General features: G+C 37.1%; 2 protein-coding genes across 3 annotated transcripts; both read left to right on the top strand.

Moving 5' to 3' along the window:
- Positions 1–11,245: 11,245 nt before the first annotated feature.
- LOC109010419 lies at positions 11,246–13,348 on the top strand. Its single transcript, XM_018991254.2, has one exon. The coding sequence runs from the start codon at positions 11,626–11,628 to the stop codon at positions 12,982–12,984; it is 1,359 nt and encodes a 452-aa protein (XP_018846799.2). The 5' UTR covers positions 11,246–11,625; the 3' UTR covers positions 12,985–13,348.
- Positions 13,349–21,220: 7,872 nt separating this feature from the next.
- On the top strand, positions 21,221–24,604 carry LOC108989237 (beta carbonic anhydrase 5, chloroplastic-like). Of its 2 annotated transcripts, none has more exons than XM_018962780.2 (9): positions 21,221–21,533; positions 21,633–21,700; positions 22,030–22,191; positions 22,273–22,321; positions 22,477–22,590; positions 22,700–22,753; positions 23,467–23,549; positions 23,690–23,792; positions 24,308–24,604. In XM_018962780.2, the coding sequence occupies exons 1-9, from the start codon at positions 21,450–21,452 to the stop codon at positions 24,506–24,508; spliced, it is 918 nt and encodes a 305-aa protein (XP_018818325.2). In that variant the 5' UTR covers positions 21,221–21,449; the 3' UTR covers positions 24,509–24,604. The 2 variants fall into 2 exon arrangements, with proteins under 2 accessions (XP_018818325.2, XP_018818324.2); XM_018962779.2 differs by having other exon boundaries at positions 23,687–23,792.
- The last annotated feature ends 1,158 nt before the right edge of the window (positions 24,605–25,762 follow it).

Below are 25,762 nucleotides of genomic sequence, written 5' to 3'. Positions count from 1 at the left end.
AATGGCAATGTGGGGGGCTGCGGGGCTGGGAGTTGAAGGTTTCAGGAACTAGGAAGAGAAATGGAATTGGGAATAAGAGGAAGAGGGAAGGGAGGGGGGTTATTAAACCCTAGGTTGAAACGATACCGTTTAGCTTAAACCAAACAACATTGTTTCTTATATATATATATTTATAAACTTAAAGCCTAAAACGACGTCGTTTCACTCACTTAAAATGAAATGACATCGTTTTATATACTTATAATATAATATATATATATTTAATCGACCGGTTCGACTGTTTGAACTAGATTCAATTTGGGATCGAATTGTCGATGTCGATTTTCATATATTTTACCGCTAGTCGATTGGTTCTCTATTGGTTTTTGCCGATTCCATACTTTGGCGGCCAGTTCGCATTGGTCACAGCCGGTTTCCTCGCTTTTTGTACATTCTATTAGGTTTGAAGGTTAGGTGAAGAGAATGACGGGTCAATTGAGTCAAATTTACAGGTTTGGTCTGTTTGGACTTAAATCTAGGCCCGCCATCATTTTTTGGTTTCGTGCCCAATGATAACCCTTCAATAAAAGCCCAAAAAACCCAAGACCCTTAAAAAAATCGAGAATTGATAAAAGAACTAGTTTTTTCACCAAGAAACCTAGTAAAATGATATTTATAATTTTAGAATATTCAAATTACACGTATTTTCTCTAAAAAAGAGATAAATATGAGACTTAGTTAAAAGAAAAAATTATTTTTATAATAATGGACCTTATTTTACATTATTATTTTTTTAAAAAAACAAGTATGCAACTTGTACACCTAAAACTATGAAAAAATATACTAATCATCAATTTTCTTATAATTCTCTCATTATCTCATAATGTGACATTAAATGATAGGTTCATAAGTAAAACATAATAAATAATCTTCAATCATTTTATGTCATATTATGAAATGATGAGAGGATAATGATAATTGGATGATGAGTAACATTACTCACTATATCTAGCATTACTCATTTATAATTGAATAATGCTATTATGCCTCCTTAATTTACTCTCTCATTTTGATCGCTTATGCATTTATTTATTTTTTAATTTTTTTTCTTAATAATTAAGGAATTGACTATTATTATATTTGTATTTTTTTTTATTTTTTAAAAATATTTAAACATGTTTAAAAAATGTTTGAAAAAAAAAAGAAAAAAAAAAGTATAATTTACATTAGAGGACACACCAAATAGGTAAATTGAGGAGGATAGTAGCATTACTTTTTATAATTATATATATGCATGCTGTAGCTAGAGTAGCAAACAAACCAACTGCACCCAACGCTTGGTTTTTAAAACGAACTGGGGCAAATCTGAAGGCGACCAAATTGAAGCATCACAAGGATTTGAAAACTGATCGAGTGTAACACTATTTTAGTTTATGCCAAGGCTTTGTATTATTGTATTATTTTTTTTGAAAAATATTTTTATTTATATTATATTTTATTATTTATAGTTACACTTATTATAGGGCACAATTTAAGTAATTGTCATTTGAAATCACTTAAACTGTGTTGATCAACAATAATAATTGAAAATGACAAATTATAAAATGAGTAATAACATTACTTTATTGTCATTTTTTTAAAAATTAATAAAGTTCCTCTAATTAAATCATCTTCATGTTTTACTTTGGTTTTAACAAAAATATAACACCACTAAGGTGATAGTCCAGTTGGTACGCGCTGATATTTCATGACTTCGATGTCAGGTGTTTGAGTTAGGACGTAAGTTGAAATCACTCATAGTAGTAAAGCCTATCCCTTGGATCATAAGATGAGTTCTGAAACAGCCGAATACTTTGGTGATGTTGTGGTGATGAGCTCGCACTGGGTCAATAGCTATGGCTCAAATCGGACATTCTGTAGCTAGGAGGGGCTCATATGGTCACGCTCAAGGAGGGTTGCTACGTTGATCACCCCCGCCTTCCTTCTTCAAAGGAAAAATAAAAAATAAAATATAACATATAACATATTTTCCACTTCTAGAACTTCCATGCATAATCTGGCTGTGCAACTCGTTTTTTCCCACAAATCCACACACAAAAAGAAAAACCAACAACGTCCTGTATGCAAGATTGACAATCAATAGTTTCTAACGCATACAATATACTTTCATGTCCTATATCATGGTCCATGAGATTATCAGTAATGTATTCTAAAACTTTAACATTTTCGATCCACATGATTAAAATGAATTTATCTACTATGATTTTTTCTTTCTTTTTAGATTTCCATTGAATCTAATTTTTAATCTCAATATAATTTAATACAATTATCGAAAAAGTGTCTCGAAAGTGTGTCTCGAAGCAATTTTGTTTTTTGACTTAATGATTAAAGAAATATTTTTTAACGATGTTGTGAAATTTTTTTAAAATTTTTATGATGATTAAAAAAATATATGAAAAAAATAAAATAAAAAGAAAAAATAAAATACAGTTATTGGACACACTTTTCGACACTTTTTTGGTACTGTGTATTCGTTTGGTTTATAAATCCATATTAACTTATCATTATAATTTTTTTAAATTTTAATATAAAATATAATAAGTAATTACACTTTTTTAAATTTTAAAATAATAATAATATTAAAAAATAATATTTTAATAATATTTTACTACTTCAATTTAATTCAATTTAATTTAACATCTAAACGCAATTTATCCCGCTATACTAGGATTCGAATCCTGACTTATATTTTTCACATGGGTTTAGGTGCATTCAGTTGTCTGGGACTCTGCAACCATGTTTGGTGAGCTAGCCCCCACAGTTGAGATTTTGGAATGCACTAAAGCAAGCAATTGAATGAAGTAATTCAAATCCACATGCATGTTTCCAGTTTCTAGCAGTGTCATGAGGTATTGCTGTAAATCCAGGGTGCCATTGAAATAGTTCTTGGAGAGTAAATGGATCATTGAGCAGAAAGAAAATATAAAGTACACAGCTCAACCAAAGTCCTTTTAGTTCTTCCCAGAGAAGAATCGGTCGTACCAAAAAGGAAAACAATTCAAAGTCCAAACTCCAAACAACGGCTGGATTTTTTATTTATTTTTTTCCTTTTCTTATGGTGCCACTGAACAAGGACCAGTGCAGCAGCAGCTACTCTCTGCGGCCCATCAAAACCGTTTTCAAGCGTCCAGTTGCCCAATATTGTACTGTGATTTTGTGGGGCTCGGCTGGCTAGGACTCTACATTAATATTTACTTTTAATATTGTCTCTGTCTCTGTCTCTTTCTGTATTAAACAATCTCGTAAGATTGATCAGACAATAAAAGCAATAAACAAAAACGTTTAAAAAATAGACCTTTACCCAAAAACTAAAAGAAACTATCAATGGAACAAACTTAATTTGACCCCCAGAAAAAAATAAAAATAAAATAAAAAGGACTAGCTTTGTTGCCATGCATGATGCATGCAGGTTGAAAAACAAAGACTGCACGACCAAGCCCTCTAAGCGAGGTCAGACTGGTGGTAATGATAACTACCGGGTTCCAGTCTTCGTTCTTTCTGTTGACGTACGTATGTATGTATAGCTGCTTCCCAACATCCCATGCGAGAAGGGGGCCAGATCATCCTCCTCTGTTCCAATTTTCATTTTTAGTTTCTGGATGGTAAGATTTTACACGAGAAAAAGATAATCGAGTCTTGAATTTGCATCCTTAATTCGTACGTAGCCATCCCATATAATAATAAACTGGAAGAGGTGTTACCAAATCCAGAGACCATGCATTTAATTCGCGTCGTCCCTGTCTATTACTTAGCTCAATTTATCGTGCGTTATGAAACTTTTTTTGGTGTCTTTCTTTCCTTATTAACAAATTTAAATCCTCCATTTGTTTTTTCCTAAGGCCAGATGCTATCTGCGTCCAATTTGTGATCATGTTCTTACAATATCTCAGAAGCTTCATCAACTTAATTATCCCGGCCGGCCATTATTACATCGATTTCTAATTAACTTGCCACTCACGGTCGATCGATGCTGGTGTGCTACAAAAATTAACTACTCCGCGAAGCTTGATAAACTTCCAAATGCAAAATGAATCAGATAGGAAGAGATCAGGGAAAAAAATAAAGAAAAGAGAAAAACGACGCACAAGGACTGTAAAACAACTAAAATATACTAGTACCCCATATCGATTATAAGAACATATATGATCAGATGAATTACTCCATAAATGAAGTAATATGCATATATATATATATATATATATATATAGGTGGGTGTATATATAAGTAATATCCATAATTTAACACTAGATTAGCGATATTGATGCAGCCATCCCATGCAAACGATATATAGTAATGCAAACGATATATATATACATATATATATATATATATATGTATAGATCGATAGTAAAATCGCCATACTCATCAAGGGTTAGTGGTTGCAGGGGGTGGGGAAAGGAACGGGATGGTAGGAATAGTCGGGACAGTAGGAACAGTTGGAATGCTTGGAAGTGGGGGCAAGGTGACCTTTGGGATAGTTGGAATGCTTGGAAGTGGGGGCAAGGTGACCTTTGGGATAGTTGGAATGCTTGGAAGTGGAGGCAATACTGTGGGATTTGGCAGCGAGGGCTGTGGTAGTGAAGGCATAGGCGGCAATACTACTGTTTTAGGCAAAGGAGGGATTCCTGGCAAGGTTAATGGTGCAGGGGGTGTAATCGTCGTCGTTTGCAGAAGATGACGAGCTGCCTCGCTTGCATCGATGCTCGACAAGCACATGAGGGCGGATATGAATAATGCTAAGATGAAGCTGGGTTTGCAAGAGGTGGCCATCGCTGAAATCAATGAAGTTCAAAGGCGGATTGTTCGTTCACTACTTCAACAAACTGATGAAGTGAATTTATATGGTGATCAGAGGGATGATCATGTTAAAGGCCGTCCGTCACGCGGTTAATTGGTAATCAAAACGATGCGAGTTGCGTGATGCGTGCGGATGGAGACAGATTCCTAGTTAATTGGTTAACGACCTCCCTACCTAACTTTATTTGACCAAAACGCCTTGCGTTGTTGACCTATATATCATGTGATTGGGGCTTAGTTGATCAGTTTATAAAGTACTTTGTACTAAATTAGTTGCAACGTATGAACAGATTCCTCCCATCCCTTGAGTCACGGCCTGTTCGGTTATCTAACTTGAACCCACGACGCAGTTTTGATGCCACGACACGTGCGTACGTTGATCTCCGAATCACCCTTTTCTAAATTAAGCACTTGTAACCCAAGTTAGTGCATGATGGGCTCCTCCTACTTGGTAATTAGGTATATATGCAGCTGCTCCTACTTGGTAATTTTTAGATAAACTCTACATTTATTTGAGTAATACTATATATAGTCTTTAAATGAAAATTACATTACAAATCTAATTAATTTTATCTTTAATTTTTTTTTAAATTACAATCATATTTTTATCAAAATAATATTTTTTCTATTTAATGAAGGATTTGTACCTATAGTCTCCATTTAAAGATTATAAATAAAATTGCTCTATTTACTTATTGCGTGTTTAGTCTAAAATACACCTCTTAATTGGCGTAGATTGCGATATTCTGCCATAGCTGCCAGATGAAAGAAAATTATAAAATAAAATGAGAGGTGGGTTTATTGTTGAAAACTTGCTTAAGAAAGGAAAAAATTAAAAGGACACCGCTGTATGGACCGAAATTGTGATCGAATTCCATTTTTGTCTTCTATTTTGACTTACTTTTTTCTTTTTCTTTTTTGAAAAATTAGTTATCTTTTATTCATACAAAATAGATAAATAAAAAATAAAAAATATATATTCAGTCATCCATTTCATTTGTTAGTCAAAATAGCATTTTTCCTAATAATAATTAGGGTTGATGGGTCAGCCTCGACATCCTACCCGCCCTCGCGTGGACCCAGGCTGGCAATCCACCAGCCCAAGCAGAAGGGCGGATAGGCTATTTAAAAAAATAAACTTGTGGGTGCATGCAGGGGCAAGTGGGACTATCCACCCGCCTAGGTTTCACTCGTCCAACCCGCATAGCAAGGTATACAAGGAAAAAAACCCTAACTCCTTTTCATTAGTCCATTCTCTCTTATCTCTCAGTCCATCTAGTCGTTTGACTTCGACTCCCATCTCTCAATCTTTTCTCTCTTTTTCATCTCCTCCTTCATCCCCGGCCTTAACGCTGCTGCAATGCAACATGTCTCCTTCTCTTCCTCCATTTTTTCTTCTTCAAGATAGTGATATACCCACGGGTCGTGGGTCTCTACAGGTCGGGAGCATGGTTCTTTGCTCAAACCCATAGTCACAACTGGTTGAAGTTCTCTATCCCGAGCCACCGATCATGACATGGTCATGGGTTTGCTCAGAGAACCACGACCACAACATGCCATGGGTCTCTACGAGTCATGGTGTACATCGTTGCAGTTTGATGTTTGTATTTGAGATTTGGTTTAGGAATTTGATAGATAGATCTATTGATTTTGTGAAGGAATTTATGAAATCTACATTATTTGATGGATTCCATATGATTTGCAAGGCTATCCGTCCACCAAGAAGTCAAGCGGGGTCACTCTGTTAGACTTCCACGTCGAGTTGCCTCTAGAGATGTCGTACATGCCCTAGTCATGGTGGGGACATGCACCTTGGCTAGCCCATAACCATGCCTTGGCTCGTGGGGTGACACGCACAGGGCGCCCAACATGCGTGCTAGTGTGTGCCTGCCCATGCACGCGGCAATGCACGCAGGCATGTGCCGCGCTCCCATGCCCGCGGCATTGCGCGCAACAGCGTGCTGCGCGCCCATGCGCGTTCCAGTGCGCACGCTAATGGGCTGCGTGGCCCTGCGCGCACCCATGCGCTGCACGATCAACCCAGCCGCGCGCACGCCCAAGCCCATCATCCTGCCGCACACCAGTGAGGTTAGTGGCATGCCTCACGGCATGCCATCTAGCGCACGGCCCCAAGCCGTGCCTTGCGGAGCAGGCCAGTGGCATGCCCATCAGGCATGCCATCCAGTGCACGGCTCCAGCCTGTGTCTTGCAGAGTAGGTCAGTGACATGCCCACCAGGCATGCCATCCAGCCCATGCCTTGTAGCCAGCGCCTAGGCCACCAGCCTGGGCCATGCAGTGCACCCACATGGCTCACCATCAGCAAGTCATGCCGCACCACCTAGCCATGGACCAGTCCGAAGACCAACATGCAACCACTTAGCCCACCATGGGCCTATGCATGTCACGGCCAAGAGTGGTCCATGCCACTATCTTATTGTTTTTTATTTATTTATTTATTATTTATTTCCAAGGGACCTATTGGGGGTTTCCAATTTGTAACTCTTATAAATAGGCCCTTAGTAATTTCTTTTACAACTTTTGGCAAATTTTCTAGAGGGAAGACTAATGTTTGAGAGATCATAAACAATGCCATTGAACTTGAACTTTTTGGGTGAAATTTGTGAATCTCAAAGAGAGAATCATACTTTGCAATTCTTTGAATAAGTGTGATTCATTTATCTTGTTCTTGCAATTTGGTGAAATTCGTGAATCCAAGTTGTGTTCATCAATATATGAGGTTTATTCAATTCTTGTGCAATTCGTGAATCAAGTGTTGAATTATCTTTGTTATTCTTTGTTCATTTAAGTTCATAAGTATTTTTGCTCCTGTTCTTGAGTGTTCTTCATTTTGTTCTTGGTGTTCTCTATAAGTTTGCTCTTCCAATCCATACAATCCATAAAAGTCGACCAACACATTGTTTGTCAAATTTCCATATTTGATTTGCCTCTTCAAACCCTAGCCTAGCTGAAACACACTTACCCCCTTGGTGCAAAGTCCTATTCGGCTACTACTTGCCTTATTTGGACTTAACCTAGCCGCCCACTCCACGTGCCAAACTAGTGTTCCTATAATTTAAGAACCCTAGTTGACCCAAACACTTCACCATACTCGGCCAAGTCCTTTCCAAATTGAGTTCCTAGATTTTAGGAACAACTTCCTAGAATCACTCTCTAGCCTTGTTTGGTCAACCCTAGCCGACCACATCCTTACCCTAATTCCAAAACCCTAAACACAAACTCTAGCCGTCCATCATCATCTTCCAACCCTAAACCCTAATTCCTTCCATTGCCGTGCACCACTTCTCACCAAAGTAGCCTTATACTTTCTCAACCTTTTCCACCACTCCATACACCCATTCTAGCCTAAACACTTAACCTCACTATACATAAGTGGTCATTTTGGCCACCATTAATCGAGAATCAAGCAAGAGAGGAACAGAGGTTCGGTCATCACAAGGTCACCATTGGCGTGTAGATCATAATGTTTAGGGACTTGACCGAGGTCCCTAACACACTCACCTAAGTGGGACGAGACCAGATGACGAGGTCCATATGCAACCCTCCGCCCATGTAGGTACTAGGGGCGGGGTGGATGGATGCCCGCTCACTAGAGGTTGGAAGCAACCCTAATAGTAATTATTCTTGCCACTTAAATGTTTATAATTATGAGGATTTATTTTTCTTCTTCCATTAAGAATTTGTAATTTTTTTTTTCTTTTATTAATTTCCTTGCAATTCCATCAGATTTCGAACCAACGATCTCACCTAATAATTCATGAGTGGTTTGAATTCAGAGATAAGTCGAGATGAGTTGAAATTATTTGTGAATAGTAGAATAAAAGTTGAATTCTTTATTATATTTTATCTGAAAATTTAAAAAAATTATAACGATGAGATGAGTTTTGAATTCAAACGAGTAATTAAGGTGTGGTACCATTTTACACGAGAGAGTAGTGCTAATTGTACAGTTTTACTCGCGATGTACTAAGATAGCAGTCCCACATTGTCACTGTCAACGTTTAAATTTTGGAAGAGGGGAGAGTTTGAAATTCAAATCAGACTTATTTCCCTCAAAGTTATCTTCACTCTCTTTATTCGACGTGACAGTATTGACATCAATACGTCATGCTTTGTGTGTAAAACTATATAGTACAACTAACGTTAAAAAATTTAAAAAAAAACTAGCATTATTCTTTACATAAAACAAAAAGTAAACCCATTGAGATGCTTATTACTTACTAGTGATACTTGCCCAATGAGCAACCACGTAAATGTTATTACTTGTAATCTAGAGTGGTTACTATGAATGACAAAATGTTCTGTTTCAGATGTTATTAATGCACATGAATTTTTAGGATTTGATACCTTTGTTCATGTGTTCCTGTAACACGGGTAAAGGCTGAAAGTGGCACAAGAGGAACGTAATGAAACCAAGGAAACAACTCCATAGTAGGAACTCAAACTCGTACAAGCAAACAAACAATATAAACTGAATTAAATGATCAAGGCAAACTACGGATATATGTAAAGATCAACTGCAACAAACGTGAAAGCCTCGAGAATTAATTTGCCCAGCGATGGAAGAATTAAAGACAAGAAGCCTTCGAAAACGAAATGCACTGTATATTGCGCTATCAGACCACGAAAAACTCCAGAAACTGAAGAACTTCGACTGAACTTCCTCAAGGGCTGGTGGTTGCAGGTGGAGGAGAGAAGAAGGGAATGGAAGGAAAACCAGATGGAATGGTGGGGATGGTGGGAATGGTTGGGAAAGGGGGCAGGTTTACTTTTGGGAAAGTAGTGGGTATGATGGGGAAGCTGGGAAGCGGAGGCAGAGTGGTGGGCTTAGGCAGAGATGGTTGTGTTGGGATTTTTGGGACTGGGGGCTGCGGCAGTGTAGGAATAGAAGGCAAAGGAGGCGGCAATGATGGTTTAGGCAGAGTGGGGACAGTCGTTTGTAAGAGTTGACGAGTTGCTAGGCTTACATGGATGCTGGAAAAGGACAGAGCCATGAAGAAGCCAAACAGGAAGTAATTGCAAGAAGCCATTATTAAGGTTGAACTAACAAGGTTAATTTAGAACTGATGGAGCATGAACAAGAGTGAAGAATCAAGAACTCTGCTTTGGGTTTAAATAGCCAGCTAGAAATGTGTGGATTGTTCGTCCATGATGTTTGTTGGTTGTGTATGGATAGGAAAAAATAAAAAATAAACTGGATTTTCTTCCATGTTAGCTCACCTCCTTGTCCATCACTTGTTGGATAAATATCATGTTGGTTCATCATGGTCTCCATGCTGCCGATGCAATAGAGTTTGTGGATACCATACGATAAGATGGGTAGTCTTGAATGCTACGCAATAAATAAATAGATCCATCAATCTAAAATATTCAATAAAAAATTGTAACTATTTTTATAATTATTGATATGGATATATTTGTAACTCAATGGATGATGTTAAGAAGTTCATAACTTTTTCCGCACTGCTCAATACCATTCTTCTATTAAATTATAATAAATGTTACTCATCATCCCACATCAACAAAACCATAAACCTCCCTTGCTACTAAATTCTAATGCAATCCATTAACAGCGATGACATTGATCAAACGCTTCATTGTCGATCTATTATTCGTTCCATTGTCCATTTCGACTATCGATGTTGCCCTAAGCAGCTCCTCATCTCTTTGAAATTGTTCAACCAGCTGTACCAACAACCTGGCCAGTCAAACCCACTTCGCCTAACCAAAACTACCACCTTCGTCATTCAATTCTAACCCTTATTGCTATTGCTATCCCAACCCCGCACGGCCCACATAAATTAAGACCTTTGCCTGCACTGCCAACTTAATTTGCTAATTAAAGCCCACACTCCCGACTATTCCCCACTGTCCTAATCTGCCGCAGCCCACAACTTTGGTGTCATACCCACATTGCCAATAAAGCCCACTGTCGTAGACTTGGTTACCCAATTAATTTACGGGGTTCGCACCACAACGAGAACAAAAGAGGTGTTAGTGTCGAAATTTCATATCATATTTGAGTGCCTTCTATTTTCCAAGAAGGCAATGGTCCTTACTGAATGCTAAACATAATCACAATAATAAATGTACGGGTCCACAAATTAATATAATTTATTTTATATAATATATTAGATCTATTTTATAATAAAAATAATTTTATAATCTAATATAATAAATTAAATTACGTTAATTTATAAATTTAATTTTATAATTTTTTTTTACTACATTTCTCCACCAGACTTTCTTAGAATTTGCAAAAAAAAAATATATTTATATATATATTGTTTACAATTTAAACGGTCACATTTGACCTTACGTTGGAATGAACCAAAAGGAACGGTGTTTGACCGTGTACATATTCATATAGCAAGATTCTGGTACATGTTCGCCAGCGTCCAAAAGTGAATTAACTCCAGACCGAACTACCTCCGGTTGTACAACAAAAAGTGGCCAGAAGGAACACCCCTCTTCCCAAAGTTGTAACACTCTCACTCTCACTCCACCAACGGATAAAAACAATTATCTAACATACGGATTTACTACGCACTGACTAAAATGCCCTCAGAACTAAATCATCCCCAACCCCAACTTAAGACAAATCCCCCCAGTCATTTCTGACAATCGCCCGGTCCTTTTTCGTCTATCTGAATTCTCACCTTCATTTCTTTCACTCCTTTCCAACCACAGTCCTCAACCGACGAAATCCACTGTTAGAGAGAAGGCGAGAGAGAGAGACTCTCTGTGCGTGCGTGTGTGTCTGAGCGAAAATGGACCCTAATAACAACGGGGCAGAGGCGGCGAGGTGGGTGAGCATAGCGGAGAGGCTCCTCATCGCACGTGACTTGCAGGGTGCCAAGTCCTTCGCGATCCGGGCTCGTGACTCCGACCCGAGTATCCGGATCGAGTTCGCGGACCAAATAATCGCAGTGGCCGATACCCTCATCGCCGGTGAGACCCGGACTATCAGAGACCAGCACGACTGGTACGCCATCCTCCAACTCGCCCCGCTGACTCACAGCCTCGACCTCATCGCTACCCAGTACCGCCGGCTTGCCCTCCTCCTCCACCCGGAAAGGAACCGTATCGCCTACGCTGATTATGCTTTCAAGCTCGTCTGCGATGCGTGGTCCGTCCTGTCCAACCCTTCTAAGAAAGCCGATTACGATAACGCGCTGAGTGTTAACTCCGCCTCCGGATCGACTCAGCCACCCCACCACAAAGAGCAGCAAGAACCACCTATGAGAAGAAGCCCTCGAACCAAGGACGGAAAAGCGGTAGTTGAGGAAGATGGGCCGAGTTTCAACAACGTCGCCGAGTCAACTCGTCAGCCTCGGCCTACTGCTGAGCCGGCTCGACAGAAAGAGTCGACCCGGAAGACTCTTCCGACTGAGCCGGAATCCTCGAATTTCTGGACGGCATGTCCGTACTGCTACGTTCTATATGAGTACCCTAGGGTTTACGAGGACTGTACTCTTCGGTGCCAGGACTGTAAGAGGGCGTTCCATGGGGTGATGATAGCATCACCGCCGGTGACGGACAAAGACACTTATTTCTGCTGCTGGGCGTTCTTCCCGCTGGGACTTTCTGTTAATGCTAAAGACACGAGCGGGTCATCGAAATGGACGCCCATCTCGTCAATGTTCGCTTGTCCTGTTCAAGCAAGTGGATCAAACCGAAACGTTTCGAAACGGAACAGTGGGCCGTGGGTTTATTACGACGACGAGGAAGCGTTACAGGAAATCTCTGAATCCAGCGAGGATTCTGACGATGAGTGGGGGAGTGGTAGGACGAAGAGAAAGGCGAAGAAAAGAGCCTACGCAAGCGCAAATGCGAAGAAAGTGCAGAATGACAGAGTAAAGAAGGGACAGCCCAATATGGGTATTGGTGAAAATCTGGATTCTTCCAGGGCTGATTCGAGTAAGAGAGCGACTGCTGCGGGAGGTGCGAGGAAGAGGGGCACGACGGAGTTGGGGAAATTGGATTTGAATGTGGAGTTTAGTAATGAGGCGGAGGAGCCCGCGCGGGGGATTAGTGCAGGGAATGGGGAAGAGGATAACATTGAAGGGATTGGGTTTTTTGAGGGTCTTGATGAGTTCTTGAGTAGCTTGCCGATTCTTAAAGGCTAAAAATGGTTGCTTGGTGAAGTAAGACTCGATCCTTTTCTTGTTGCTGTTCTTGTTTTGTACGATTATATTAAGTGGAGCTGCTGTGCATTTTGTCAGATGTGTATCGTTTAGCCAATCTTTTATATAATTCCACAGCAGTTTGCTCCCAGTCTGTTTCGTAACTGCTATAAGGAGGATTGTTTCCTCCCTGTGATTAGCCTCTTGTGTAAGACTCGATGACCGAGTTTTTAGTAAAGTTTGGTAACAACGGTGCCCATGAAGAGGACCAGGTTGGTCGGAACCTTTATTATCGTCTCTGCAATAGCTTTCTGTTAAAGTTACTCAAGACGATACTCTAAATAAACACTAATTAACTTCTAGTTTTTATTAGAGTGTTGTCGCTTCAATAGCTCTCTACCTATGTTCCTTTAATTGAAAAAGATTCTCGTCTCATGCTGGGTGGTCGTTTTGAGATTAATATCAGTAGTACAAATACTTACTGAAGGTAGCCAAAATTTATTAGTAGTCCGGTCTTTGTCATCTAGAACTCAGTTTGATTTGTGCGTTTCTTTAGTGCCGATCAAAGTGGCATGGTTGTTCTATGGTGACTCCGGGCCTTGATACATTGAGTTACTATGTTTTAGGGCATGTAACAGATTTCTTTACATCGTTGTTGCCGAACAGCAAAACTTAATTTATTGAACAATCCCCTGATAGTGTTTGACCTGGTCTATTGGTGTTTTCAACAATATCTTGTCAAATTTTTTTTTTCTCTTCCTCTGTTCAGCTCAAATATACTTAAAGCATATGAACTTTTTGTTTGTTGTTTCAGATTCTGTGGCCCCATTGTGTTTCTTGTAGAAGCAGACTTACTGATACAGAAATTTTGTCTTTGATCAAAAGCTTTTATGATCTTAAAGAGTTAGATGCCAATTAAATCTGCAAAAGGATATACCAAGCCACCAAGCCCACTTTCTCTCTCTCTAACATAATATTCCCACTTCTAATATTTTTCTGTTAATGTGCGTGCTTTCCTTATTAAGATTAATGATCGGATTCAAGTACATCCAGATTGTGAAAGACTATTTTTGACCAAGTGATCTGGCCATAATTCTGCTTATTTTTAAGTTCTATTTTATTTTATTTGGGTAAGTTATTGAGGAACCTGATTGTTTCTGAAAATATTGCTCATCTTTTTTCTAGTTCTTTTGCTGATGGTAAAAAAAATCATTTGTCTTGGTGTACTTTTGTGATGGTATTCTCATTCTGTGTTTTCTTTTCAACGAAAGAATTCATGCAGCCTACATGACACTTTACTTGATACTCATTATATGCTTATTTTCAATGGTTGCAACAAAAGGGAGTTTCATTGTCTGGTGCAGTTGTAGAAGTCTCAGGTTTTCAGGAGCAAGTACATGGGTATGAGACTTTTGAGTCTTATTCTTGGTCACGTGCTATTTCTTTTTATTGATCAAAAAGAGTTTTGTTGACAATCAAAACTCTTTAGTTTAATTTAGAGTTGAATAAACTGTCATCAATCAAAATACATCTCCAAGGAACTTTTGCTATGTGAAACCTATTTATGCTGAAAGTCATAGTTTTGGTTGTGATATGTTTTACTTGCTTTACAATTTTCCAAGATTGAAAATGCAAAATAGTTTCTTCTCTTCAAAAAATTGCCATAAGACATGAAAATCAAATCGATGAATGTATTACTGTTCAATTCTATGCTGTCTTGATCTTAAGTTGCAAATGAATGGACCCTGATGTAATAATCCTTATGCTTGTTTCTTTTCCCAAATCTAGCTTTTATCTAACCACGTTAGTTTCTAGACCAAGCATTTCTCTTTATATAAACACAACTGCAGATCACCGTAGAACCTCAGACATTCTGTGTGTGTAAAAGCTTAGTTGGGAAACTCTCCAAAACAACTCTGGATATCCTTTTAGAAGTCATATTTTCTGGAAGTTGGTGAAAATAGGTTCTTATTGCCAGAGAACAAGTGTGGGTTGATAAAGGATCTTTGCTTTGTCAAGAGAATGGACAATTCAAATTGCAATGGTAGTTTTGACCCTTCTCCCGCAAATAATTGCTCAACAAAGTGGCAGTTTCCGAGACAGGGTGACTCAAACATGATAGAAAAGCTGAGTATATAAGCATACCACCTTTGATTTGCACCATGTAACCTGACAACATGTATGAGAAAGTAACTGGAGTTTATGCTCCATGATCTTAAACCTGCAATCCAATGCTTATATCATCACCTGGGTACCATCATTTGCAGCTAATCAAATTTAAAAGAAATCATGTGAAAATTACTGTACATTTTGATTTCCCAAGGCTTCACATTCTTGGTAGGATTCTTGATACCCAGCATGGAGTCTTTACACTTTGTTCTAACCATTGACAATTTATATCGAACACCATTCTGCCTATTGGCACTTCTTTCTCTGGTACTCTCAATTGTCCGTGCAGAAGGAAGCTGTGCTTGTGTCATCTCTGATGCGTGCAGTGCGGTACCCTACTCTGCTTCTCTCTTCTGCCCACATCTGATCAAAGTTGCATATGGCCAAGTGACCTGGTAAGTTTTTCTCAACTTAGTTCTATGACTGAAGTTTGGATGTCAGTATAAGAATGTAACGTACTGAAATCTTTACCTTAGTCTGCAAACTTGTATAAATCATTCATAATTTCTTATAGTTTGACCCATATAATAATGATCATCACAGTGAAGCCATGTTCTTACTCACGAGTCTTCTCAGATTCTCATTGCAGATTTACTTTTTCTCTCATCCAGTTCCCTCCAGATGAAGAACTAGGAAGCTTTCATTCTCTGCATATATATGTCCATTTACAGAGAAACAATCTGCCATTCCAAATTCTAATGCGATAACTGATCTTCCCAAGCCCTGAATTTGGCTTGATAATAGAAAACACTATTTCGTTTCTTGATCAGTACCTGTTCCCCCGATTCTTTCGTGGCAAAGGATATTTTTCTTTTGGGTCCTTGACTTTCTCCCACCTTCACACCTCTCACATTTTGTTTCTTCTCTACTTTTCTCCTTATTTTTCATGTGTTTCCTACGTCATTGTCGCCAACGCGGCACACTTACCGCAGTTGACGTTAACGTAGCACATCGCTTAGGTACTCCTAGTCCTATTTTCGCGTGCTTCTTTTCTGGCCTTTTCTACTTTCTAGTGCTTATCCTCGCGCTATTCTATTTTGCACGTGCCGCTTTTTTGATGTGTTTCACGCGCTGTTAAGATAAACTCGCCAAATTTAGCACGCGCTACATCTACCAAGTCTGGATCCGGACCACAATAAAAGAAAGCGCATGAGTTCGGTCCGCTTGAATTCATAGACCAATTCCTACTTGACCCATTTCGAAAAGAGTAATAGTAGTGGATAGGGCTGTAAAAATAAATTGAACAATCGAAAAACTAAACTGGACAGGTTGGTTTGGTTTGGGACTGGTTCCTCTATTTTAAAGACCAGTCATAACCGGTCTGGTCTTGATTTTATATTTTCTAAGACCGGATCGGATCGATTTGTATATTTATATATTTTTAATTATTTTTTAATATTATATATAATATTTTTTATATTATAAGTAATTTTTATAAATTATAATTATATATGAAATAATATTATATTATAATTTATAACATAAAGTTTTAATCTTAAACATGAACATTTATTTGATTAAATGTTTTAAATATAATATATATTAATTATATTTTATGGCTTAATAAATTCTGAATTTTGATAATTATATTAGTAGAGGAACACTTTGGAGCGGTCCGACTGCTTTTTTAGCCTTAACAGCCCTCAATGAGAACCTACCACATCACCAAATCTACTTTAAGTATGATGAAGCTTATAACACCATATCATATAGAGATCTCCTTATCACACCTAATGGGATGAATCCTTCAGCAGCCTTCTATCATTCAAGCCGCTGCAGAGTACATTTCAAAGCCCTTTACTGCCGTCGTCTGTCATCGTCTATCCGTTGCTGCCATCCCCTCAGCCACATACATGATAATAAAAATATTGAGCTTGTTTGCTTGTATGGAAAGTGACGTTTACAGTCCAAAAAATCAAAGTAAAGCAACTTGCATAAATGATTTTAGATTGTCAAAAAAGAATATGGCGACGATAAGCAGAATTATTACAAGCAATCAATATAAAAAGCTATGCCATTTTTCTCACTTTTTATAACAATTTATATGAGACAAGAGGTAAGCGAGAAATGAAAAATATTCAGCATCTTTTCTCCATGATCATTTCTCCAAATTGAAAGATTATCAAATTGAACAATTTAATTTGCTGGAGATAATAATAAAAAAAAGTGTGGGCTTTATTACTACTCGCAAAGCTTGATTAGCTGCTTTTTCTGGGTCGGCCTTTCCGCCTAGCTTTGCTTCTCTTCTTGAACAAGCCTCCCTTTGGTGATCGAAACCAAACTCTTCCGCAGTTTTAAACAATAAGTTTTGGAACATAGGATGCTTCAAGTAGGATATTGGAACCATGAAGCGCTGCTTCATCTTCTTCTCTCTCCCATGTATATGGCAAAATGGCCTTTTAGAACATCGATTAACATGGTACTGGCTATTGAAAATTGATGCTTAGAGGGAGACCACCTTTGAATAATTTGCTTAGAATGAAGAATCGTCTCCAGTAGACTAATACCCATTTTCTGTCACTGCTATGTCAAAGAGATGAATTTGCAAAGATTTTTTTGTAAAAGATGAGGTGATCAGGATTTGCTGTAGTGCGGCTCCATTGTAGTTTAGATGGGAAGTCTACGTGGCATCAATTTATTGGGAGGCTGCTCTTTCATAGAGGCTGGTCGGACCGATTATAAGATTAATTAATATCAGTGATACTAATATACATTAGTATATCTATGTTATACCTAACATATAGTAATAACACTATACAAATAGTATTGCTATATACTAATAGTATTAGTGTATTACTAATATTTATATATATTAATATATATAAGTATAAGAGATTATAGATTTAATATATATTAAAAACCAAAAAACTAGTAAAATCGGAAGTATCAGTTTATGAGAATAACCGGTGGAGTATCGGTTCTTGAAAATGTAAAACCGGTGTATAATGGTTAGGTCTCAAAATTTGTCCAAAATTAGATCAAACCAGATCGGTTACATCCCTAGTCGTGGAGTGCGCGCAATCGTTTTGAAAAATAATGAAGTTTATTATTAAAAAAATTAATTTTTTTATATGGATCTTGTATTTATTCACTTATTTTAAAAGGATTACGCGGTATTTACACAATTTACGACTTCAAATATCATTTCTAGAATAAAGGTTAGGCTTAAATTTGACCCACCAGATCTGGAAAATTAACAAATTAAATTGAAAAAAGAATTTTCTCTATTTTTCCCCTCCCCTTAGCAATATAGGATCATCCTCGTAATTGGTTGTATAAAAGGCTTGGGACTTAGAACTTCAATCTTTCTTCTGGGAATATGATCACTCAGAGGCCGAAGCAGCTTTGCGTTATGGACTTTGCACTTTTCGGAATCAATTTTGTCTCCAAAGAAGAAGTGGTTCTTTTAAAAAATAAAAAGAATAATTGGGTTGTTAATGTACTAGAGTCTAGAGAAGAAAGAAACACCACCACAAAATTCCTAGTCTCTAAGAACACTTAAAAAAAAGTCGTAATTCTGAATTTCTTATTCTTCAATCATGTCATAACTCCTCAACCCGAATTATTAGGCACTTTTGGTCTTCGATGAATAACCAAATTTGTAAATCGATGTAAAAAATACATCCTAAATGCAGTCAAAATTCAGTTTACAAAGATAATTTCTCTTTTAAATTTAATTTTATCATATTAACAACTTGTAGCATGTGCATTTATTTCATACAAACTTGAAAGTATAATGATTAAATCTCGAGCCACCAAATTTTTTTTTTAGAATTGGGAGCGGGAGATTTCGAACTTCAGACCTCCATTTTGGAGGTTGTGGATTATGCCAATTAGGCTATTGGCCTTTGGCAAGCCACCAGCTTCTTAAGATGTACTGCCACATATCTTCTTATATCTTAAAAGCATGTATAATATGAACAGTAATGAACATTGATTACTATTCACATTAAAGTGTAAAGAATAATGATCAATGTTCACGTTAAAAGTCAACAGTAATAAACAGTTATTACTGTTTACGTTAAAAGTCAACAATAATGAACAATGATTATTGTTCACGAATCACTGTTCACGTTAAAAGCCAACAGTAATGAATAGTGATTGGAAAAATTAAGATTTGAGATCTTAAATCTCAATCCTTCATCTTGAATCTCCATAATTAGTCTAACAGTAGAGGTTAAAACATTAAAAATAAACAAACTTAAAATAGATAATTAAAATATAAATTCAACTTTAATTTATAAAATACTAATATTTTATCATTAAATAAAAAATAGAGTTTTGTTAAATATTTTTAAGAAAATAAAATCATATAAATAATTAGAATTTTTAATATAATTTAAATCTCATAATATTCTTAATTAATTAAAATCATTTAAATAAAATCATTTTTTTAGTGCTCCCTGAGTCATTGAGTAATGTGGTTAAATTCTACAATTCATATATTTTGTTAAGAAAACTATTGCTAGAATATCCAAAATTTTTTAATTTTCATATTCCTCATATTACTGTAACATTTTGTTATCATTATGATGCTTGTTAAAATTTATTTTTTTACTCCAGTATATTAAATTATTGACTAATTAGTTTTATTTAAAAAAATATATTATTTTTACATTTTGTGTATATTAGTCACTAAAAAAACGTGCATTACACGTCATATATATATATATATATATATATAATAGACATGCGTAACATTTGCTTCAAGACTAACATTCTCACTCTTGAGATTTTTTCTAACATTTTACTCGTACTCTTATATATTTATTCTATCTTCCCTCTTAGTCTCGTTTATTTTTACAGATAAGATGAAATGAGTTGAATTGAGTTGAGATAAAAGTTAAATAAAATATTATTAGAATATATTTTTTTAATATTATTTTTGTTTTATAATTTGAAAAAGTTATATTGTTAATTTTATTTTGTATGAAAATTTAGAAAAATTGTAATGATTAGATGAGAAGAGATAATAATGATTGTAAAAAACAAATGAGGCCAAGCGATGGAGCATTGGAGATACGATTTTATTGAAAATTAAAGATAATTTGATAGAAATTTTCAACTCAATAACAAATTTTAGGAGTGGGCAGCAGGGGCTCGCCCCCATTCACCCCGCCCCGAATGGAAGTCTCCTAGCGGGGGCGGGCTGACCCCAGCGGGGTCTCGCCCAGCACTCCGCTCGGCACCCCTCCCACATTTAATATAAATAATTATATTTTTAATATTTATATAAATATATTGTATATAGATATATATAATTTGTTAAAAACTTGAAATTGAATTTAAGTTAATGGATTGCCTTAGCCTCCTAGACTAATATTTATATAGAAGGCCAATACAATACAATAGTCATACTTAAATAATGTGGGACTTAACAGATTTAAAATACAACTCTAATGAGTTTACATTATTTTTAAATGTATAAATTTTAATTTATAATTTGGGCCTAAATAAATTTTAGACTAAAAAAAATTTATAGACCCAATTAGTCATTGGATTGAGCAGGGGGCAGGGCGGGCTGTGGTTTCAACCCCATCCCTACCTCCCGGGAGTGGGGTTGGAAACCCTCCCCTTGCATGGTGCAGGCCGACGGGCGGGGAGGGGGTGCCCCTACACTGTATAGTGCGGGTAGCACCCCTAACAAACTCTTTATTCTTTAAAGATCAATTAGAGTTTGTAAAATTGGGAAATTGAATTGACAAATCAAATTTCGTGACATGGTTTAATAGAAGAGTAATGCTAGAGAGAAGTCACTATAGCAATGCACACTTTGTACTCATTGCTTGACTGCTTCTAGTTGATTGTTTTCAACACTCACTTGAGGAGATGTGTGGTCTAGATAATGTCATATCATGTGTGTAAAATTGATGCTCTCAATAATAACTTTTATCTATATTTATTCTTAATGAAAATAGATAAATAACCCATGAACTGCAAACCAACGTGTAGAAGCACAAATTTGAAAAACGGTTAAAGAGCCGCAGGAAAAGGGAAAAAAGAGGGCAGACAACTGTAGGGTTTCACACGACCTTTTAAAGTGGAAAGTCCCACAACGTGGTGGAGCACTGGAGCTTTATTGCCCGTAAAGTGGGATGGAACAGACACTTGGCCCATTTCTGCGAACTTCGGTTTCTCCGTCTTTCTTGGAGACACAGACAACTGTTTCTTGATCCAACCAACCGACTCATCTGCATTTTCCTTGTTTTTAGTTTTTAATACCAATGCTTCGTCCAGATCCACTCGCTGCCACGTTCATTCCAACACCCGCAGAGTCCATTTCACCTTAAACCTCTCTAATGGCTACTCCTTCACCAACCTCCTTTTCGCAGCTCTTCAATTCTTCCTTTGATGCTCGCAGAACTTCATCAAAGATATTGACAGTAAGTTCCGGCATGCTCTCTCTCTCTCTCTCTCTCTCTCTCTCTCCCGGAGGTTACTCGTTCTGTTTGGTTTCGTTAATCTCTTGCCGTTGACAACAGATGTTTGGTCCTAAGCTGAAATCAGGAGAAACTGAGCAGACCCATGTGAGAGTATTTACTTCTTTCAAGTAAGTTGGTTTTAATTGGTCAACATGTCTTTCGGATTGGCATTTGATTTAATTGGTCAACATGTCTTTCAGTTTCAATCTCGTATATCGATCTCTTAATATAAACAATAAATAAAAAGTTTGGGAATTCCCTCTCGTTAATGACTTTGAACTGAAAATTAGAAACTGGGCCTGAAAATTCACCCTACATAATGGGGATTTCATTTTTGGTTTGTACAAATGACATTTCTTTTGGTTCGATGCCATCCCTATCCTCTGACACAAAAACATGTCTCCACGTGAATTTATAAAAATCAACCGCTTTAATTGTATGTCTATGATGCTTGCAGGACTAGTCCACGTATCGAATGTAAGGCTTCAAAGGTGCCTCCAGGATCGACTCTGAAACTTGACAATAGAAGGGTGGAGAGCTTGGCTGAAAGTGAAAATGGATGTGATTTATTTGAAGATCTGAAACATCGGTTTCTTAGATTCAAAAGGCGTAAATTTGAGTAAGCCGCAAATAACTCTGGCAAGGTCGTCGGCTTCAAACCAATTAGTTTCTTCTAAAGTCACTTATATTAACTGCGCAGGGAAAACTTCGAACATTTTCAAAATCTTGCCCAGGGTCAAGCACCGAAGGTGATATTTTTTAGTCCTCATTGTTTATTATTTATTACATGTGCTATACAAATGTCGGGAACATATTGGACGGATAAGCTTTGGTTTTTCCCTTTTTATATTTCCTGAAAGTGTCAGGATAGGTAGCCTGTTAAAACTAACCAGTTGCAGAACAGTTCATGATTATTGCTTGTGCAGACTCTAGGGTTTGCCCCTCAAACATCCTGGGGTTCCAACCAGGGGAAGCATTCATGATCAGAAATGTAGCAAATCTGGTGCCCCCATTTGAGGTGCATATTTCATTGCATTTGGTTTATTTTGAAATTCTATTTGCCAACAGGTGAGCATTGAGGCCACAAAGCATAATCCCTCTTCCTTTTTCCTTCTTTGTATGCGCAGGGTGGACCCTCAGAAACAAATGCCGCATTAGAATTTGCTGTAAATTCTCTTCAAGTGAGTATTTCATACCTAGATTTCTAGTGCGTAGGATTCTTTCTTTCCATGAATCATGTATCCTAAAAAGCCTTTGAAAGACATTTTATTGATGGTGAGGGTGACGAAGGCAGCATAACAGTTCACTAGGCACTCGGAATTATCTGTAGTTGGGATTGATCAATAAAATGCTCTGACAAAAAACTTAGTTGCAGAGTCAGTTAATGATAGGTAAAGTTCTGTTTGTAATTTTTACGAAAATTTTTTAAGGATATATTTCAGTAGGAGAATGAAATTGTGTCTACAAGAAAAAAAAAACGTTATGAAAAAAGAAGTATATTTTTTCATTGCAAAGTTGTTAGAAATAATTCGGGACTACGAATCAAGCGTCAAAATGTATCAAATCACGAACCATAACCTTAAGCCAGTTTTCTGCGTGGGAATTGCGTAGAAATTGAAAAATATTCATTGGTTAATTCACTCTGAATCTTGCATCTTTAATCTGGAGTTTTGTTTCCTTTCTATGAGATGATATAACGACATAAGAGAGGCTCAAGCCACCACATATAGGTCCATACTCTAAAAAGACTGGTCAATGGTACAATTTGGGCCCCTTCAATTCATTATAAAGAGCAAAACCTTCTCGCTTCCAAACAATGCGGAATCCCATTTACTACCAATACACTCTCTTGGTACGGGGCTCCAAAAATGATGAGTGATAATTCCTATTGCAGGTGGAGAACATACTAGTTATTGGCCACAGTTGCTGTGGAGGGATTCGTGCCCTTATGAGTATGGAAGATGAAGTAGATTCAAGGTAATTAAGACAACTCTACCCTTTTTCTTACTAGTCTTTGCATATATCATTAGGTACATGTCTAAGAGAACATATTAGTACTTGGCGTAGATAGCAGTGGATATTTGTTTTTCACTTGGCTAAACGTTTCTATACAGTAGCTTTATTAGAAGTTGGGTTGTTGTTGGAAAGAATGCGAAGTTAATCACAAAGTCTGCAGCTTCGAACCTAGGCTTTGACCAACAATGCAGACACTGTGAGAAGGTAATTTCTTCTTTCATCCTTAATTTAAAAAATCAAATCTCATGGTATTACTGTATGATATAAACAAGTATTCACATCCTTATTTCTGCAACAATGTAAACGTGTTCTCTAATAATAGGAATTGAGAAATGATTACTAGGTTAGAAAGGGCACCTATTGGCACAAAGACAATCATTCTCTCTACAACATCAAATCATAATACAGTCAGGAAAAGAGGGCACAGGGACAGGGTGTGGATTATAGCGTTGTGCAGGTGAATGAGTTTCAATGGGTGAAGCGTGTGAGCGGAGGTTTTAGAAACACAGTAGAATACTATTTCTTGAAATATCTTGATCCTCTTATAAGAGTTGGGTCTTTATGTGTGAGGTGTTAGTGCACAAGCTTTGTGCAAATACAACAAGGCAATTATTAATGGAAGGTGCTCTGAAAATAGAAGACAATATTTCAGATTTATGAGAAGTTCTTGCTTATTGTGTCCCAAATGCTCTTAACACGTTTCTATAACTCTACTACAGGAATCAATCAACCACTCCCTGATAAACTTGCTCACTTACCCATGGATAGAGGAAAGAGTAGCTAAAGGAGAGCTCTTAGTTCATGGCGGGTACTATGACTTCGTTGACTGTACATTTGAGAAGTGGACAATGGATTACAAGGGAAGTAATTGGGAGAAAAATAGCAGATTTGCCGTCAAAAACCAATTTTATTGGTGCTGAATTTGGATTAAAATATAGCAACTGGACTGAATTCTTTCTGATTGGAAATTCCTGTTGTAAAATATCAATCCTCAGTTTGTACTGAGACGTTTGCTATTTGAAAGGACCTCTTAAGCCAGCTTCGCTGAAGGGGTGGTAGCTGCTTTTAAAGTTGTGGAATTGACTTTTGATTCTACCACAATATAATCTTTGTTTCAATTGAGAAAGATGAAGTCAAGCTTGTAAACATGGCCTGCCTCAGATGAAGTCAGCTAGCAACATCATCATCAATAAGCCTGCCACGAGCGGGACATATGCATTGGCGCAGAGCTTTTCTAAACAAACACAAGTAATTGGAGCAATTACGACCTCCCAATGGTATTAGTTTTGTGGTTAATACATATCAAGTTGATATTTAAGGTTTTTACGTCAATAATGTGTTGGGTGTATCGATAATCGAGGTTACAAATTAACATTTTAGTAATTTTATACATCTTGCATTGCCGAATAGATTAACGGATTGTCGCACTTTCAAATCCTATTCATGGGCCTCTGCTTATTGGAAAGAATCGAAAGCAACAAGCATTGGCCCATAGCCATCTTGAATAGATAGGCCTATGCTATGGTTAAAAGTTAAAACATTTTCTTCTTGGGTCAATATTTCCTGAGGTCCAGTTTTATGAGGCTTCAACCCAAGTTCCTAAACAGTAAGGTCCCGTTGGGATACATAAACACTCTCAATTCATCTCATCATTACAATTTTTTTAAATTTTCATATAAAATATAATAAATAATTTAATTTTTTTAAATATTAAAATAATATTTTATTCAATTAATCTAAATCATCTCATCTCACTATCTAAACGAGCCTTAAAGAAATTAAGATTATGAGCATCCGTGTATTTGCTAGCCATCATATAATTGACCAAGTATACTCAACAGATAATTGAATCATTGATACATGGTAACAAACGTTTCCATCAATTGGGCTCCCCTAGGAACCAAATTCGTTTTGTAGAAAATCCAATGGCAATAAAAGCTTCAGCAGCTTACAATTATAACTCAACTACTATGGACAAGTGTGAGTACCTGATTTCCACCTACTGATGCCTGCCTGCCTATTACTTCCCATTCCCAACACGTAAATCGTTATAAATAGCCAATAAATTTGTTAAAGAAAAATTATTTACGTCAGCCGCAGCACACTCAATATAACAATTATCGTTTGGAAAAATACTGATGAATATTATGACGATTGTTTCTGAAGCTGTTACG

The sequence above is a fragment of the Juglans regia genome, chromosome 13 (genome assembly GCF_001411555.2).
Source record: "Juglans regia cultivar Chandler chromosome 13, Walnut 2.0, whole genome shotgun sequence".
In the NCBI taxonomy this organism is placed as follows: Eukaryota; Viridiplantae; Streptophyta; class Magnoliopsida; order Fagales; family Juglandaceae; genus Juglans; species Juglans regia.
Note: the sequence above shows the minus strand (reverse complement) of the source record. Positions and strands in the feature narration are given on the sequence as shown.